General features: G+C 44.6%; 1 protein-coding gene across 2 annotated transcripts; it reads right to left on the reverse strand.

Moving 5' to 3' along the window:
* Positions 1-316: 316 nt before the first annotated feature.
* LOC136628102 (glutathione S-transferase 3-like) lies at positions 317-19600 on the reverse strand. 2 transcript variants are annotated; one of them, XM_066603742.1, is made up of 7 exons: positions 19470-19600; positions 16125-16220; positions 15073-15124; positions 13563-13695; positions 10126-10267; positions 4665-4796; positions 317-1331 (listed from the first exon to the last, which is right to left on the reverse strand). In XM_066603742.1, the coding sequence occupies exons 2-7, from the start codon at positions 16209-16211 to the stop codon at positions 1188-1190; spliced, it is 690 nt and encodes a 229-aa protein (XP_066459839.1). In that variant the 5' UTR covers positions 16212-16220; positions 19470-19600; the 3' UTR covers positions 317-1187. The 2 variants fall into 2 exon arrangements, with proteins under 2 accessions (XP_066459839.1, XP_066459845.1); XM_066603748.1 differs by lacking the exon at positions 19470-19600 and adding an exon at positions 16328-16346.
* Between the last annotated feature and the right edge of the window lie 432 nt (positions 19601-20032).

Raw genomic sequence — 20032 nt, forward strand, 5'->3', positions numbered from 1 at the left:
TCAGGGACACACACAGCAAGTTTCTTAAATCTTAGCATTCTTCATAAGTTTAACATTCTGCTGAATCTAGATTTCTTGCTCCTGAAACACGTGTCCACCAACACACACTTTTTTGCCTCCTTCAGTATCTCTCACTTTCCCCCAGGAGGTATCTCATCTGTTCCACCTTTTTATTGCTATAAAGAATAAATGAATCGTTAGGTGTAGTGTCTCTGTAGGAAGCAGATGTCTGATCTTATGACTTTGTTTCATTTCCTGAGAGTCAGGAACCATCCCGCATCACAAAGAATGTAGAATAAAATACACAAACATGAAGTGGAGTGCTAAATGGTCACAGCTTTATTTTTAATCACGACTACAACAATCGCACTTATAGCCATAGCATTGCATAACATTAGACTAGATGCACTGGAAAATGTAGTAAAAATCACCGGGAGACCAGTAAAGAAAACAGAAGAAAAAGTCCCAGAAGACAGAATGGAGTCCAAAGTAATCTTTCATGTCCCAAACTACCTAGCTAGTGAAGTTGGTCATAGTGAAAAAGGGCCACAGTTTTGCTCTACTTGTTATGTTCCTGATCATGCAGATCTGTACACTCTTGCAGACATCTAATGGAGTAACCAACATTCAGTAAAAGTGCTAACGATGTGTGTTGATACAGGTCTTGGTGTTTCTTATTTTTATGGGAAGCTTTGCCATCTCTGTGCTAATCATGCCAAAATGACCAATCACAGCCATACATGTGTAGATTGAATATTCAGACTTAAAAGTCCAAAACAAGATTTAAGATTGTTGCTTTTCTCTGCACATTCTCCTGCTGGCATTTAATTTGGGCAATTATCCTTTGCCCAATCTAAGTAAATGGAGGGCAATTACAGAATAATATTCTATAAAGTAAATAGAATGAACTTGAATTACTACATCTGTCACCGACTCCACTGAAGTCTAATATCAATCATCCAGTTATCTACAGTGTGTTATATGATCACTGCCAACAGAAATAATCATATTACTGTGGACAATCACTGTGACCAATTACTTTATAGCTCTGTTTAGGGCTGGTGGCATATATGTTTATTGCGATAGTATATAAGCTTGTAACATGATGTATAAGAATATAGTGAACTATGGTACGTTGGTAATTGGCAAGTTAATTGTAATTAGAACATTCCAGTACTCGGTCCACTTTACTTAGGTGATACTTTGAAATACATCTGCAGAGTTGTCCTCACAGTCTGCACATATTTCTCATCGGGCACAGGTTTCCGCTGACTCCCAGGCTGCAGGAAGGACTTGATTGTAGGAATTTCACTTATTCTTGTTTTGAAGTCCTAAATCAATTACATTGAATTGGGTATAAATACAAAATTCAATAAACCACCATCAAGAAAAGGTTGCTTTTTCTTCTATAACTTAACTTTCTTTCTCTACAACTTACAGAAAAGATGTGGACATTTTTAAAAGAGGATCCGTCGGTCATTTCTCCTACCACATCGGTTTTAGTAAATACTTCCACTTCCCTACAATATAATAAATTCTGGACCTTCTCTTCTTGGGACTCTACGATATGCAGTTCATCTTATTCAACTCTCCTTCTCAAATAGTTGAGTCTATACACAGTCTAACACTGCCTGCACAATAACAAGTTGTATAGGGATGTCCCAAACTGGTAAAATCTGTTCATCAATTTAGTCATAAAGTTTTTGGAGGAATAATGGAGAGACATATAATGCACTTATAAGAAAAGATGCTTCAAATTTTGTAAGTTATGGGGAAAAATAATATTTTTTTTGTCGAAAGACATGTTGGGACAGCAAGAGATACTTCCAGCAACAGCATCTTCATGAAACCAGTCAGTTATTCCAATACGCTGCCATGGGTAATAGAATAAATATGTTCATGAAGAGGCTTATTCTGAAAGTTTCTTTTTCTATAGTATGGTAATCTGGGAGGATCGCCTGTGTAACTGAGTCTGCTGCACGTCTAGATCTTAACAAAGATGCAATTTGAACATACTTGTGCTGCCTCTACTTGTCACGCGCACACACTAAGGGCTCCCACCCACTGGCGTTTTTTTCTCCACTGCGCTGCGAGAGTAAGTGAAAACTCTCGCAGAGCAGTGTGAGGGAAAAATCGCTGGCATATCGCAGCGACATCGCCAGTCTTGGCAATGGGGCCAGCGGCAGCAGCGCTAGCCCCATTGAAAAGATATGGAGAATGCCGCGGACTTCTGCCACAGCTGTGACAGCTGTGGCAGGAGTTTCCTTCATCCCCGCGGGGATGAAGGAATCCTCTGTCACAGCTGTGACAGAAGTTCGCGGCATGCTATCCCATTGCTTTCAATGGGATCGGCACTGCTGCTGATCCCATTGAAAGCAGTGTTTTCTGACAAGCCCCGCAGAATGATTATCGGAGAAGGGCTTGAAATAGAAGCCCTTCACCGATAATCATTAAAAAGTGGTTAAAAAAATTAAAAAAAAAGAGTTACTCACCTCTCCTGCTGTCAGCCGCGTCCTCCTGCTGGCTCCCCAACACGGCTGTCCAGCCCTTTTTCGGCAGACGGGGATTTAAAAATCCCCGCCTACTGAAAGGGCTGTGCAGATTGGCTGAGGGCTCAGCCAATAGCAGCTAGTGCTTAGCTATTGGCTGAGCCCTCAGCCAATCTGCACAGCCCTTTCAGTAGGCGGGGATTTTTAAATCCCTGTCTGCCGAAAAAGGGCTGGACAGCAGTGCCAGGGAGCCAGCAGGAGGACGCGGCTGACAGCAGGAGAGGTGAGTAACTTTAATTATTTTTTTAACCACCTTTTTAATGATTATTGGTGAAGGGCTTCTATTTCAAGCCCTTCTCCGATAATCATTCTGCAGGGCTTGTCAGAAAACACTGCTTTCAATGGGATCGGCAGCAGTGCCAATCCCATTGAAAGCAATGGGATAGCATGCCGCGGACTTCTGCCACAGCTGTGACTGAGGATTCCTTCATCCCTGCGGTCCCCGTGGGGGGGGGGGGGGATGAAGGAAACTCCTTCCACAGCTGTCACAGCTGTGGCAGATGTCCGCGACATTCTCCATATCTTTTCAATGGGGCTAGCACTGCTGCCGCTGGCCCCATTGAAAAAACTGGCGATGTCGCTGCGATATCGCAGCGATTTTCAGCTATCTTCCGCGTTTTTCCTCGCACTGCGATGCGAGACTTTAACTTTAGAATCGCATCGCAGTGGAGGAAAAAAAAAACGCCAGTGGGTGGGAGCCCTTATTGACAGACCTGACAGGTCCTCTTTAGGCTGCCTGTCCACAGGCGTTGCGAAATCCTGCAGCGGATCTCCGCGGGAGCCGCCGCCTGGGAGCAGGAGCTGGCAGACGATTTGTCGGCCGCGAGCGGAGAATTGCTAGGATTCTCCGCTCGTAGACAAGGGGGCTGCGATCTCTATAGCAACACTATGGAGTGTGTTCCCCGCGGCCGGATTATCGCCGCGTGGAACGCAATGAAAATCTGCCCGTGGACAGGAGCCCTAAGGAACTAACAAATCGTCGCATGCAGATCATCTCACAATCTAACACAAGCTACTTGATTTATTAGATAGCAAAGTTAACAGTTTTAACATAAAATTTAAGACTGTTTAAATAACGCTATCCTACTGTATTAGGGTGATTTCACATCTCCTTTGGAACCTCCTTTTGGAGATTCTGTCGCAGATCTAGCATAAAATACTGGAAGAAAAAGTGCTACATGCTGGGGTGCGGAAAAAAAATGGCAGCAGGTACTCTCGACTGATGAGTCAAAACTTTAACAGAAGGCAGTTTTTTCGCCGAAGGGCTGGGGAGCTGTACAATAATGAATGTCTGCAGGCAGCAGGGAAGCATGCTGGAGGTTCCTTGCAAGTCTGGGACAGCATTTTAGTAAATGGAGTTGGATATTTGGTCACCAGTCCTTAATGCTGAGAAGTACAGTAACTTATCCATCATTCAATACCATCAGGGAGGCATCTGATTGGCTCCAAGTTTATTCTGCAGCAGGATGACCCCAAACATACAGCCAATGTCATTAAGAGCCATCTTCAGTGTAAAGAACAAGGAGTTCTGGAAGTGATTATGTGGCTCCCATAGAGCCCTGATCTCAACATAATCAAGTTTGTCTGAGATTACATGAAGAGACAGAATTTGAGGAAGCCTACATCCACAAAAGATCTGCAGTTAGTTCTCTAAGAGGTTTCGACCAACATATGTATATTGTAGATTCTATAAACTGTGTATTCTATATACTGTACATGGAGAAAACTGCCGATTCTGCTCCATAGCGGTTTGTAACAGAGACATAACATTAGGGAGGTCATTAAGAGATTTACTGAGCAGTGGTGCTGTGATTCTAGTAGCTCTAGCACAGTAAGTTACTTACTATCAGCTCCAGGCACATATGTGCAAGTCTCTTCTCCTCTCTCCTCCCTCCCCTCTGCTCTTTATAGGGCATCAAGTGACAACAGGTAGAAAAAAAGCAATTTAGAAGGAGGTGAGAACCCTGGTGGCCAGCACTTGAGGGATTTTTCAGCACAAACCAGCATTTTAGGTAAATAAATGCATTTGCACTTTTGTAAGCTATCGTATTAAAACACATTGTTTGAGTAGATAGTGTCCACTTAATGATCATATGCAAACCCAGATAAACTTACCTTAAGTAAAGGAAAATTAGTCAGTATATCGGCACACTTTTCTTCCACCATTAGGATAGCCTCCAGCAGGTGTACATCAGCCCAGGTCAACTGATTTCCAACTAGGTACTTCTCACCATGTTGTTTTAGAATCTATAATATAAAGACTGATTCAGCAAAAACAGAATATAAAAATAAGATAAGGCTGGATTCACACGAACGTATATCAGCTCGGCCTTCACGCCGAGCCGATATACGTTGTCCTCATCTGCAGGAGGGGGGGGGGGGGGGGGAAATGGAAGAGCCAGGAGCAGGAACTGAGCTCCCGCCCCCTCTCCGCCCCTCTGCACTATTTGCAATGAGAGGAGGTGGGACAGGGGCAGGGCTAAGTTCCCAGAATTAGCCCCACCCCCACCCCACCTCTCCCCATTGCAAATAGTGCAGAGGGGCGGAGAGGAGGCAGAAACTAATCAAAGGTTCCTGGTGCTGGTTTCTATGAGTGCCAATCATCCTACCCAGGAAGATGGTGATCCCCATGAGCGGATAACCCCAGAGTTCCATAAAGTGGAGGTGTGCTGTGGCACAACATGCCACAAGGTTTTCTATCATGCAATTGAAAGGCCCAGGAGGCTGAATTTCAAAACACATGACAGAGTAACACAGTCTGCACAGGTGAATGCAGAGTGTGAACAGGCTGCTACAGAAAACACAGCCAAAACACACAAGGGAATTAGTTTGTGTGTTCCTAGAGATAGTGGTTCAAAACAGTGAGGATCGCATGTGATACATTTACTGCGGTTACTGGCAATCCAGAGAGACGTTCAGTTTCCTGTGAAATTAATGTGCTTGCTAGTCGAAACTGAGGGACTGCTGAATCTACAGGTAACAAAGAAGAAAAATAAAAATATGGCTACTTCTCTGAGGACAGAAGAAGCTGTTGAAGACCGTAGTGAAGAAAGTGAACAGCAGTGCATGGTTCCAGAAGAGGAACATATCAAGGCGCATGCTGAAATGGAGATTTAAAAGGCCAAAGCAGAAGAAGAATCTGCCTCTGCAAGTGGAAAGTCTTGCAGGCGGTGGAAAAAGAAGCAGTTTGAGAAGACTTGCCGAAGAGGCCATTAGGTTGCGTGCTCTTACAGAAGAGGCTGTTGGCAGAAGAAGACACACTGTTGAAGAAAACAGCTGAGATAGCCATGAGGGAGAAGATAGATTAAAATGAGCACCTTGGAAGATTGGGAAGATGGAGCTAGCCAATGAAAAGCACTTCTTATAAAAGTAAAATAGGGAATAGAAAATACTGCTGTTCAAGCCAACCTCTGAAAGTCATATGGAAAGGCAGAAGATGATGGTGTACAGGTCCCTGAAGCAAAAGAGACTGCTAGAAGATGAAACCTTTGAAGTGAAGGCTGAATTTGACAAGCTCAATAAGTAGTTCCAATAATGATGAAAGGGAAGACTTGGTGAGTTCCATTAATGATGCTGAAAAAAAGTTCATGATTTACAAAGTGTAAGACATAAAGATGAGCGAACGTACTCGTCCGAGCTTGATACTCGTTCGAGTATTAGCGTGTTCGAGATGCTCGTTACTCGTGACGAGTACCACGCGATGTTCGAGTTACTTTCACTTTCATCTCTGAGACGTTAGCGCGCTTTTCTGGCCAATAGAAAGACAGGGAAGGCATTACAACTTCCCCCTGCGACGTTCAAGCCCTATACCACCCCCCTGCAGTGAGTGGCTGGTGAGATCAGGTGTCACCCGAGTATATAAATCGGCCCCTCCCGCAGCTCGCCACAGATGCATTCTGACAGAGATCAGGGAAAGTGCTGCTGATGCCGGAGCTGCTATAGGGAGAGTGTTAGGAGTATTTTTGGCTTCAAGAACCCCAACGGGCCTTCTTAGGGCCACATCTAACCGTGTGCAGTACTGTGGAGGCTGCTTTTTGCAGTGTTGCACATTTTTTTATTTGTATATGTAGCATTGCGCCCTGCAGTAATTATACATAGTGCAGGGCCAGTAGTGGTGAGGCAGGGACAGAAGACAGATATTGTGAGGCAGGGACAGAAGACATATTTATTGAATATAGGCAGTGGGCCTTTCCAAAAACCATTTGGGAAAAAAAAATCTATTTGGGCTGCCTGTGACTGGGTCTGTGCTGGGTATAGTTGTCCTCCTAATTCATACGCAGCCAGCTAAGTGTTACAGCAGGCTTGCGCAAAATTTTTTCCTGGCGTTCCGTAAGTGAAGTCAGCCTCCAACCACAGGCGAATAAGCGGCACATTTAATTACAGCGTTCTGTTTCTGCACTACTGGTAATACACCATGCTGAGGGGTAGGGGTAGGCCTATAGGACGTGGACGCGGGCGAGGACGTGGAGGCCCAAGTCAGGGTGTGGGCACAGGCCGAGCCAGTGCAGTGGCCAGGGGTAGAGGCAGGGCCAGACCGAATAATCCACCAACTGTTTCCCAAAGCGCCCCCTCGCGCCATGCCACCCTGCAGAGGTCAAGGTGCTCTACGGTGTGGCAGTTTTTCACAGAGACGCCTGACGACCGACGAACAGTGGTGTGCAACCTTTGTCGCGCCAAGATCAGCTGGGGAGCCACCACCACCAGCATGCGCAGGCATATGATGGCCAAGCACCCCACAAGGTGGGACGAAGGCCGTTCACCGCCTCCGGTTTGCACCACTGCCTCTCCCCCTGTGCCCCAACCTGCCACTGAGATCCAACCCCCCCCTCAGGACACAGGCACGAGTGCCTACCGGCCTGCACCCACACCCTCACCTCCGCTGTCCTCGGCTCCATCCAGCAATGTCTCTCAGCGCAGCGTCCAGACGACGCTAGCGCCACTGTTTGAGCGCAAGCGCAAGTACGCCGCCACGCACCTGCACGCTCAAGCGTTAAACGTGCACATTGCCAAATTGATCAGCCTGCAGATGCTGCCGTATAGGCTTGTGGAAATGGAGGCTTTCAAAAGCATGATGGCGGCGGCGGCCCCGCGCTACTCGGTTCCCAGTTGCCACTACTTTTCCCGATGTGCTGTCCCAGCCCTGCACGACCACGTCTCCCGCAAAATTGTACGTGCCCTCACCAACGCGGTTACTGCCAAGGTCCACTTAACAACAGACATGTGGACAAGCATAGGCGGGCAGGGCCACTATATCTCCCTGACGGCACATTGGGTGAATTTCGTGGAGGCTGGGACAGAGTCAGAGCCTGGGACCGCTCACGTCCTACCCACCCCCAGAATTGCGGGCCCCAGCTCGGTGGTGGTATCTGCGGCGGTGTATGCTTCCTCCACTAAACCACCCTCCTCCTCCTCCTACGCAACCTCTGTCTCGCAATCAAGATGTGTCAGCAGCAGCACGTCGCCAGCAGTCGGTGTCGCGCGGCACGGCAGCACAGCAGTGGGCAAGCGTCAGCAGGCCGTGCTGAAACTACTCAGCTTAGGAGAGAAGAGGCACACGGCCTACGAACTGCTGCAGGGTCTGACAGAGCAGACCGACCGCTGGCTTGCGCCGCTGAGCCTCCAACCGGGCATGATCGTGTGTGACAACGGCCGTAATCTGGTGGAGGCTCTGCAGATCGGCAGCCTCACGCACGTGCCATGCCTGGCCCATGTCTTTAATTTGGTGGTTCAGCGCTTTCTGAAAAGCTACCCACACTTGTCATACCTGCTCGGAAAGGTGCGCCGGCTCAGCGCACATTTCCGCAACTCCAAGACGGACGCTGCCACCCTGCGGACCCTGCAACATCGGTTTAATCTGCCAGTGCACCGACTGCTGTGCGACGTGCCCACACGGTGGAACTCTACGCTCCACATGTTGGCCAGGCTCTATGAGCAGCGTAGAGCTATTGTGGAATACCAACTCCAACATGGGCGGCGTAGTGGGAGTCAGCCTCCTCAATTCTTTACAGAAGAGTGGGCCTGGTTGGCAGACATCTGCCAGGTCCTTGGAAACTTTGAGGAGTCTACCCAGATGGTGAGCGGGGATGCTGCAATCATTAGCGTCACCATTCCTCTGCTATGCCTCTTGAGAAGTTCCCTGCAAAGCATAAAGGCAGACGCTTTGCACTCGGAAACGGAGGCGGGGGAAGACAGTATGTCGCTGGATAGTCAGAGCACCTTCATGTCTATATCTCAGCGCGTTGAGGAGGAAGGGGAAGAGACAGCTTGGCCCACTGCTGAGGGTACACATGCTGCTTGCCTGTCATCAGGAGGAGGAGGAGGATCCTGAAAGTAATCTTCCGAGTGCGGACAGCCATGTGTTGCGTACAGATTTTCACAAATGAAAACCTTAGCGAGCATCGGCGATATACAAACATGCTCGGGTCGCCCATTGACTTCAATGGGGTTCGTTACTCGAAACGAACCCTCGAGCATCGCGATAATTTCGTCCCGAGTAACGAGCACCCGAGCATTTTGGTGCTCGCTCATCTCTAGTAAGACAGCATTGGAGCAGAAACAAGAAGAAATGAAAACTCAGCGGAACTTGAAGGTGAATGACATGCCACAGAAAGTGTGAAGTTGCACTTAGAAATTAAGTTGTGAGTTATAAAGGGCAATTTAAGAAAGATCTACAAAGACAAGAAAAAACAACTTTTCAAACAAGTTAAAAAAAAAAATTGAAGCAATGCTTGGGATGAATGCCGTAGAAGATAAAAGGTCCCGAGTAGATGTTTCTACAGTGGGGAAGCTTCACACAGCAGTGGACAAGATGATGGCCAGAGAGGTTCTGAAAAAGGTGTCTGAGGTGGCTTTCACCTAACCTCTGCTAGAAGAGGTTTAAGTGCTTAATGAGTTATTCGCACCTCAACAAATCACTACCTGTCTACAAGCGATCTCTTGTTCCCAACCACTGAGACCCCAGTGATCTTAAGATTTCAGACCCAGTGTGTCCCAAAGAGTGAGCAGCGGAGGCCGTGTATGTGTGCCTTTGCTGCATGTGTCCTAATGGAACTGCTGGAGAAAGCCAAGTTCGAGTTTTTGGCTTCTCTAGCAGTTCCATTGAAGTAAATGCAGCAGAGACATATATGACTACACTTTGGTATACACAAGGGCTGAAATCTCAGATTCTGTGGGGGTCCCAGCAGTTAGCCTTGCACCTCTTCCCCTGAATCAGCAAGTTATCCCCTATTCTTTGCAGGCACACTTTACGTAATAGTGAGTATTCAGGCAGCTAGGGGTTATGAAGTGTTTGTGCTGTAAAAAGATAAATAAAAGCTGGCACATACCGGTTTTTACCAGAAATCACGATGTTCAAAGTTAATTTCGATGAGTGCTTACCATCTTACCAAGGAAGATAGTGATCCCTGGGAGCTGACATCCATCAAGTTGTCACAATGGTAACATAGCATTGCAATAACGTATGGATCTGCAGAAGACTAAAGTATTCTAGAAAAAACCTCTTGAAGCTTTATGTGCAGTACTTTAGGCTACATTAGCAAAATATTTCTGGAAGCTAAAGTAGTAACAAAGGCTTTACCTTTTCATAAGCTGGAAAGTATCTGTTTTTTGCCTTGGACACAATGGTATTGAGCTGTTTCTCTTTTTGTTCTGCATCCATGAATGGGTAGAACATGATGAGTTCCATAAGATCAGAGGTACCTCCCACATACATATCAATTCTAAGGATATGAAAATAAAACATATTAAAGCTGTAAAGTACTGGTATTTGCAGTCACACAGTTTGCTAGTAGTGACTTATTTTGAATATATCATCTGGACAATTTAGTAGTACGTGACTCGTCTTAGGGATTGCTAATAGAGTACCAATAGAAGTGCATGACGCCTTTACTTTACAACTGTATGCCTTTTGTCTGGAAACACACACACAATTTTTGGGCCAATTCTGTAACAATACAGTTGTAAGTGTGGAGGTATTTTCCCCTAGAAGCATTGCTTCTAGTAGGGGAATAAGCAGCATAGATCTGGAGAAATGTACTGCAGCACATGGAGTCGTGTATGGCTCCATAGTATGGAGCGGTATGGGACACCACGTTACCATAAAGCCTCTGTGCTGTGGGCATAGGGCCTAAATCAGCGTTAAAGGGAATCTGTCACCATCTTTTTGCAGTCTTCTCTGAGAGTCGTATGTCTGCTGTACGTATATATTTGTGCAGTACTTTGGGAGAAATATGCATTTTTATTAGTAGCAGACAGACACAAAGGCCTACAGGAAATAGTCCTTCATATTCATGAGCTGCATCTAGATACACCTATACCTCCTCTGGCCACTAATTGACATCAGTCAATCAGTGGCTGATTGATGAGGTGGCTGTAGCTAGCTGAATATGGAGGACTACTCTGCTTCATGCTCAACCCACACTTCTGTGATGTACTGTACATGTACCCCTGTGTTAAATGGGATAACGTATGTACTGGACATAGTTTATGAGTCTGGTGGCTTTCACCTAACCTCTGCTAGAAGATGTTTAAGTGCTTAACTCCTTAGTGACGGCCCCATTGCCTTTTTACGTCCTGGCCTGCGGGGCTTAATTCCCAGAGGACGTAAAAACATGCCTCCTTTGGGAACGAAAGCCCTGCAGGCTCAGGACGTGATAGCTCCATGCTGCCGGAGGTAGCTGACAGCATGAAGCTGTCATCCATGGCCGCGGGACCCCACCCCCGGTCACACGATCGCCGGTAAAAGAGAAAAATAAAAGTACAAAAAATAAAAATGTTAAAAAAAAGTTAAAAAACCCTTTATGCTTTTTCTCATATTAGCATAAAAAAAAATTTAAAATACAACATATTTGGTATTGATGCATCCGTAATGACGCGTACAATGCAATAAGCATGCTTTTTATCCTGCACAGCAAAAAAACGTTAAGAAATGCTGAAAAATTGAGGCAAAAATGCCAATTTTTAGCATCTTGCCTCCCAAAAAACGCAATAAAAGGGATAAAAAAAAAGGGTGTACCCCAAAACGGGACCAATAAAAACTACAGCTCATCTTGCAAAAAATAAGCCCCCAGAGAGCTCCGTACATAGAAAAATAAAAAAGTTATAGCACTTTGAATGCAGTGAGTTTAGAAAAAAATAAAACTGGAAAAACCTAAAAAGAAAATACATAAGAATTTTGGCACTGTTGTAATCGTACCGTCTTGCAGAAAAAAAATGTAATGTGACATTTATGCTGCATAATTAATGCTTTAAAAAAAAATAAAAAAAATCTATGGCAGAATTGATGCGTTTTCTCTGCCTACGATCATAAAAAAAAAAAAAAATTATAAGTTTTACAATGTAGTCTATGTAACCAAAAATGGTACCAATAAAAACTACAGTTCGCCACGCAAAAAACAAGCCCTTATACGGCCGCGTTGACGGAAAACTAAAAAGGTTATGGCTTTTGAAAAATGGAGATGAAAAAAAATACCAAAAATAGTTTGGTCCTCAACGCCAAAATAGGCCATGTCATTAAGGGGTTAAGTGACATGTCAGATTTCCAAAATTTGGCTCCGTCACTAAGGCACAAACAGGCTTTGTGACTAAGGGGTTAAAGAGTTATTCGCACATCAACAAATTACCACCTACCTAGAAGGGATACCTTGTTCCCAACCACTGAGACCCCAGGGATCCTAAGATTTCAGACCGAGCGTTTCCCAAAGAGTGGAAGCGGGGGCCGTGCATGCGTGCCTTTGCTGCATTTATCTCAATGGAACTGCTGGAGATAGCCAAAAACTCGAAGTGAATGCAGCAGAGACATATATGCCTACACTGCACAAGGGCTGAAATCTCAAAATCTATGGGGGTCCCAGCAGTTAACCTTATACCACTTCCGCCCCTTCTCCCACAGTATAAAGTATATACTGGGCAGAGTTTATGAGTCTGGTGTATTCGTGAGCAGAATGCTCCACCTACCTCTCCCGTTCCCCTTAACACGGGCGTCAAAAATCGTGCGACATTTATGCATTGCAAGTCGCATAAATATGTACCCCATTCTTTTGAATAGGGTCCTACACATGAATGACGTTTTCCTGCATGGCACCGTGATGCAATGCTGTGAAGAAAACAAATCAGAGCATACTCTATCTTGTGGCATGCTCTCGCATCGCAGCACCCATTGTTTTCAATGGAATGGGCGGCAGCATTGCACCACATGCTAGGTGCATGCGATGCAAGATATCCCATTGAAAAAAATTGGCAGAAAGTCTGCATTCCCCAAAGTGATGCAAGGCTGTTGTGCCAATGTGACATCCGCTTCGCATCCTCGGGGATTTCACATTGATGGCGAGCTCGATATGGGGGATTCACTGTCCCATATCGCGTTAGTCCGTGTGAAGTTAGCGTTGATGATTTTCTGTAGAGGTTGTTGTAAATTTTGGTGTGGATCTGCAGCAGTTTTCACTCTTGCAATTGAATTCAAATTCAAGGGGTGAAATCTGTTCCTTATCTGCACCAAAATCCATACAAAAATCAGTGATGTGTGAAGAGTGATAAATAGGTTATTGCGTATGCATATATACAGCACCATGTCAATCACTGTGAAAAGGGCAGCAGAAGTTCTCCTCTTATGGTTTGCTGTATTCATATGTCCAGTGTATTCTATAAATACAGCAAACTCATAAACTAGGTGTCCAGTATATTCTTTGAGTGCTCCTATTAGCCCAATGGCACAATATTTTTGTGCCATTTTGACTAATTGGAAAGCGGATCTATCCCCATAAGCTGCTGCCCTTACATAGGGCAACCCAGTCTGATGTCAGATCGGCTGTAATGGTTCATAACTGGAATAAAAATAAAGTAACTCATAAATCATGTGTCTAGTATATTCTTTGAGTACTCCTATTACCCCAATGGCACAATATTTTCTGCACCATTTTGACCTTTCCCCTTAAGCTGCTGCCCTTACGTAGGGCAACCCAGTCTGATGTCAGATCCGCTGTAACTGGAATGAAAATAAAAAAAATTAGTTCTTACAAAACTCTCTCCTTCAGGTCCTTCCCATAAAGGTTATACTTTGCAGCAATGTATTGGAGAATAGCTGTAGTCTGGACGAGTTTCATTCCATCAATTTCCACCAATGGTACTTGTTCAAACAACAAGGCTCCATCTGAAATTATAAAAGTGTAGATAATATGGCAAATAGCGCCTGTATGCACCAAATCCGCCAAATCTAAACACAGATAAATAAATAGCTAATATAATAAAATCTGTGTACAATATAGGGTATAGTCATTTGATATATAAATGTAATCTACTTAAAGTTCAGTAACTTCATAGCGCCCCTTACTTATCACAAACTGGTTCAGAGTACTGAGTTACAGCACCTGTTATAACCAAGACTTGCGTTTATATTGCTGCTTGAACCTAAGATTCCCGGGGTTAAGGCTAATCGGTCTTCTGATTTTTATGGCTCTGAATCAGAAGTCCTGTCTGACGATAGTTGGGTTCATGCTGTAATGTCACTAGTTAGCTCCTATCCCAGGTGTTTAACCCCTTAATTGCTGCTAGCAATGCATCTGCAGTATTTAATCAGTGATAGAGGGAGGGGCCTCTATCTGTCATGCATTAGCCCCCAAGATGCATAATCTCAAGCTCCTGCTGGGTGGCTATGACACCTGGAGGCCTAGCAATGGCCTCTATGATGGTCAGAGGCAAAGCCTCATCGGCTTGTAGAGGACATGGCAGTACATTGCCATGTATTCTATGAAGGAGTAATCTAGTCAAGTTTGAGTCCACTAGTGGACAGAAATGATAAATGAAAGAAGTTTCATTAGAAAAAAAAAAAAATTGAAAAAACTCTCAAACCTTCTCTCCCCTTCCACTTCACTATGCAAAAAAAAATAAAAAAAATAACACACAACTAAGGCTCATTGTGCAGGAAAACAAACAAACAAACTTCACACAGTTCCCTCGATCCAAAAATATATATTTTTTTCTTTTAAGCTGTTTACTTTGACAAAATAGTAAAATATATATTGTAAAAACTATATACAGTTAATATCACCATAATCGTGCGGACTTAGAAAATGAAGTTATTTATGTTGCATGATTAACATCTTAAAAAAAAGAAGGGAGGAATGCACACACACCATGGCAGAATTTTAGTTGTCCTCAGAAAAATTATAAAATTATGCCCTACATTATTCGTACACCAAAATACTGTTAATAAAAATACAACTTGTCCAGAGGAAAAAAAAAAAAAACCTTCATACAATTAAGTCGGTTGTAAAGTAAAAAGTTGTGGCTCTTAGAATGTGACAATGGAAAAGAATTGAACAGTGATATTTTCATGATGGATTTGGTGTCCAAAAATACTTGACACAAGGCATTGCTAACTCTGAAGTTCATATACAGAAACATTTGAACTTTAAGAAAACTTTTCTACTCTTTAGTCACATACAACGATAGTGCAAGTACAAACTACTACAGTCAGAAGCCAACTGGGAAGTGAAAGTTAAGATATTGTCAAAGGAGTTAAAGTTACCTTGAAGTAGAGCCTCATAATCTGCCCTGGTTTCCAAAAGCTCTTCTTCAAACTAGAGAAGAAAGACATTTCTATGAATAATCATTCAGAACAGTTGCTTTGGTATCTAAGGATACTAAAGCACTTCCTGCTTCTCTACTGGTCAGGACGTCACATCCAGTCTTTACCAGGAGAGGAGGGGAAGTGCTGGAGCAGTGCGAGTCTCCCATTAATTTCAATGGGAGTGAAGCTGGCACCCGCACTTGCTCTTCTGCCCGCCTATGACAACATTTGCCGCACTGCACTAGACAGTCGGCCAGACTATTAGCTGAAAGTCTGGAGTCCTGACTGGCAGACCCCCATTCATCAACCACATTTAGCTTATCTAGGGGGTAAGTCATCAGAGAAAAAAAAAAAAAGGGGGGGGGGGGGGGGGTCAGGCAACTCCTCATATAATATAAATGTATATGCACACACATACACACGAAAGCCCTAACTGACTGTACCCAATCTAATTCTCTAACTTAAAATTTGACACGACCAATTTTTTGGGTCGTAAATAGGAAAAGTAAAAGGGTTGCAAATATTCAGTTCTAAGCGTGAAAAATGGCAAAAATCTGTGATATATTACATAGTTTTTTTCCCAGAAGCCTTAAAGCCTAGGGAAATGATTTATAAACTGAAGAGAATATAACTGACCTCTATGTGCATATACTGAAAGTACATAAGGAAACAGCCATAGGCTGCATGCAGGGATGGAGCATGCTTTTAAGGCTAAGAAGGGGCTGCAACCTCCAGTCTGGGGATAAATTTGAATAAAAAGGGGTGTTACCCTTAAGGGTAAAAGGTGAGGGGGAGGCGTGGCACATTCTGCAGTGGGACATCGGCACATACAGTCTGAGGAGAATCTAACGCTCCTCTATGTGTATACATATTTTATTCCTCGGTTCCTCTGAAGCAACCACCACTTCATAAAACTTTCTGTGCGAGCAATAGGTAAACACCTGTACCACATTAACTTGGGTGAAGCTGGGTATATCAGCTAGTACAATATAAAAACAGAATATACAAACCTCAACGCCTGCTGTGGCCAGCAGCCAGCGTATGGACTCCATTTTACCTCTGCCATTGAAGTAGTGTAATTTAGGCTTTCCAGACATCTTTATTTGCTATATTAATGTTTAAATGACAAGAAAGAAAAAAAAAAAAAAAAAAAGTTACTTGCGGTTAGTGGGAAGACACTAGATAACAGCCGAAAACAGAAGAATAATTTGACCTCATTTCACTTTTGCCTGGTTTGTTAAGAACTCGCCAGCAAATAAAAAGAGGGAAGCAGCTCAACAATCTAACAAAAGAAAAGAAAAATATTCAAAAGGCCATAGTCATCTCTACTGTGACCTTTCTCTCCCCCAGCACTCCCCCCACTACCTGAATAACCACAAACACCAATTCTTGGATTAAATTTGGCCACAGCAGCCATATTTATTAAACAAACATAATATTAATACATTTTAACATTTTACCCCATATAAAGAACCTTGGGAGAGATCCCTGGAGTCCCGGAAAACTACTGTTGCCTCACCAAATGCGGGAAATAGTTGTACCTGTCACCCGTCGCATACCAACCGACTCAGGCAACACTATCTCCCTAGCCACTCTTCCCACCACAAGCCGACAGACTCGGGAGGCCCACCACTCACCAACTAGCTTCTAGTCGCCGACCTCCCCACCCTGAGGCCAGCTAGCCAAAACCTGGCTAACCACTCCCACCGTCTTTGCAGGGCACCCCACATACTAAACAATCAAAGGGGAAGGTAGCTGTCCAGCCCCTGCCTTTCCCCCCCACTATCCTATGCTGACTTCAAGGACCCCTCCCCACCACAGCCAGCACGGCTTGACTCCCTTAAGCCTGCGCCGCCCGCACAACACCAAGGCTCACTCGATGCCGTCCTGCACTCCTTCCAACCATAGATCTGTACCTATCTTGTTCAAGTGAACACCATCTGATCTCCAATAATTACCTATACCCGCTTCCAAATCTATGTGCCTAACCGCAACTCCACCATTCCGCCCCACAAAACGCGACACCTCCCTGTTCAGCTTGACCCATGCTCTATTCAATCCTTTTACTGAGTGCACACCTTCCTAGGCACTATCTCCGACCAGACTATGACTAACCCAGGGTATGACGCTAACAACCTAAGGATGTCATACCGAATGTCCCTCAAAAGGTCCCTGAAGGCCTTTTCCCTAAATCATTACCCCCTGCATAAAAGACCAACACATCCGGTACTCTATCCAAACTAACCCCCCTCTTAACTTCTTCCAACAATTTACACCAGGACATCCTCCTAACATCCATCCACTGAACTAATGCCTCCCTCTGCGCCAACCTTAACTGCCTCCCATTAGGCTGCACCCCTGCCCGTTAAACTCCCCAAAACACATTCAAATGACCCAAAATCCAGACTAACGCCTGGTGACGACCTGTAAAACAAAGCCACAATTCAGTAATCTCCCCGAGATAAGCCCAACATGAACATTACTCCCCCACCCTCCCGTCATCTATAGCAAATGAAGCCGCACATACGACTTATAGCACCCGAATCCCAGCGGCCTTTCCTCTTAACCGCCTCCTCCTCAGCTACAGTTGCCATATCTCAATGTCCACAGGCAGATTTGATTTGCGGAATCCGTGCGGGGCACCCGTGTGGGAGATCTGCAAGTCAAGCCATCTATAGAGATGCATGGGCCTCAGCAAATGGATTTAAAGCATGCAGATATGTTTTGCAGACTGTTTTCGCAGTATGCTCCATTTTCTGCGTATTCCCGCACAGATAGCTTCCATTAAAGTCAGTGGAAGCCGTCTGATCCACAGCACTCCCGCAGCTGACGCTGCAGAAGTGCCACTGATCTTGCAGGACAGCAGGAGATTTGAAAAAAAAAAACCTGTACTGCGCATGTCCGACGGTGAGCCGCGAGGACCATGCGCAGTACAGCAAACCCGGAAGTGGAGGGATCCGGCAACACCGAAGCCGGGGAAATGCAAGTAAGCAGTGCTCACTGGCTGCGGCATGGGCTGGATTCCGTGCGGGATTCTCTGCACAAAATCCGTGCGTTCCGTAAACATGATGCCTAAAAGACACACTGATAAAATTTGCAGCGCATCTAGTCAGTACTGTGTGTGGTGCCTGCACTATGCCTCTTAATATTTTTTTTTTTAAGGTTCATAGAAGGTCAAGAGCATATTATTCAAATGGAACTAAACAGCCCAGCGAGAGCAAGAAGTGAGCGAATCTCAGCGATGATCTGCCTGTCTAACCATTCTTCACGAGCAGTTAGCGGTGACGTCACTCGCTCGTGTGCCCATTCAAACGACAATCAACTTGTGTATAAGTGGCATTAGACTTCTTTATAATGTGCGCCCTGGATACCTGCTCAGTCCGCTGGGTTACATTCATCTATTTAACTAGATTTTTTGACCAGCTGCCAGTACTGGGTTGTCATCCAGCGGCCTCAGTAACGTGTCTTACAACTGGCATCGCTGCTCAGAACACTCGCCAGTAACTCGGCTTCTCAGTTTTATCTGTCTGATTCTTTTATTTTTTCTTCACACAAATAAGATATTTTCCTATTTAAGTGCTTGCTCTACTAGAATATACGTGAAGGATTAAAATGCAAACAAGGTGAGATCTTAGTTTTGCTGTGTGGGGGTAGGGCATAGTTGAACTTCTTCACCAGGCCCCTTAGCTACGCCCCTGCATGCAGTACATTCTATAGGTCTATGAGGAATTATTTTAAAACAGAAGTCACAGCTTCTACAGCCATGTCAGTGTGAGAGAGAAGGGGAGGAGAGGGGGACGGAGGGAACACGGAGAGAGGGAACAAAGGGGTCTTGGCTAACGCAGGCACAAGTTAGATCATTGAAAGAAGGGAAGAAGTGCAAAAAGTCTGCTTCAAGGGGGAATGCACACTACAGTGTTATACTGTAGCTTTGTATATAGACACCTCTTGATAATCAACAAATCAACCTAGAAATCACCCAACAAGTCAGGGAAGATGTCTGCATATAAAACCAAAAAAAGGTGGAGGGACGGAGGGCTGCTTGGAATTTGGATCAGGCTGGGATTCACTTGCGTATTATGGACAAAAAGCGGTGACCAAAATACAGTAGTGTACCCCCAGCCTGAACTATGACTTTCTATTAAAATAGGAGAACTCTAGGACTTTACATTTTTGGGGAATGCTACCTGCAGCTGTTGTCTTATATTATAAACAACTGTTCCTGCTTCAAAGATTAACAATTCCATATCCATCAAATTAATAGGCACCCACATAGTAGATAGCTTCCAGATTAGAGGCAGGAGGAATGGGGTACAGTGGGGCTCCTGCATAAAGGAAAATAGTGAAGCACTTACAGAGCAGCAAAGTCAGCAGTCCTGGCCTCTTCGTGTCAGCTCCAGATCTGCTATTTGTAGAGGGGTAGTGAAGGGGTGTGTTAGTCCACAGACAACAGCTTTCACATGAGAACGGCTCAGCATTGCCAAAGTCCAGAAATCTGCTTGCAATAAAAACAACTCAACATAGAAGACAATGGAAGGGTAAAACTGATATACTTACCTAAAAATGTTGCAAACATGGGTATAAAAATGGTCACTGGGCTTAAATTGGATAGGGATATCAGGAAGTTCTCTACAATATTTCATTAAACTCAAAAACAGATGGACTTCCTACAGCAGCCTGGGAGAAGGACATATGCTCAGGACATACTGTAGTAGTCCTAGTATTTTAGTAGTGGTACTTCTCATTCATTTACTTTGTATTCTTCTCACCCAATTCCTGAACTGCACTTCCCATTGAAGAGAATACAAAATCGCAACATGCTCTATACAGCTGCGATTGGAGATGCCTTGTAGCCCATGTTTCCCTATGGAGCCTTCCTTCTGTTGCATTGCATCGCACAAAAACATGGTTTTCGTGT

The sequence above is a fragment of the Eleutherodactylus coqui genome, chromosome 1, assembly GCF_035609145.1.
Source record: "Eleutherodactylus coqui strain aEleCoq1 chromosome 1, aEleCoq1.hap1, whole genome shotgun sequence".
Classification (NCBI taxonomy): Eukaryota; Metazoa; Chordata; class Amphibia; order Anura; family Eleutherodactylidae; genus Eleutherodactylus; species Eleutherodactylus coqui.

Bases quoted from the DNA above. Each gene is read 5' to 3' on its own strand.
- LOC136628102 (XM_066603742.1), bottom strand. From the start codon at position 16,211: ATGTCTGGAAAGCCTAAATTACACTACTTCAATGGCAGAGGTAAAATG. The intron at 15,125-16,124 runs GTTTGTATATTC...TTTCTTCTCTAG, and splicing joins TGGCCACAGCAGGCGTTGAG to TTTGAAGAAGAGCTTTTGGA. The intron at 10,268-13,562 runs GTAAGAACTAAT...TCATATCCTTAG, and splicing joins GACCTGAAGGAGAGAGTTTT to AATTGATATGTATGTGGGAG.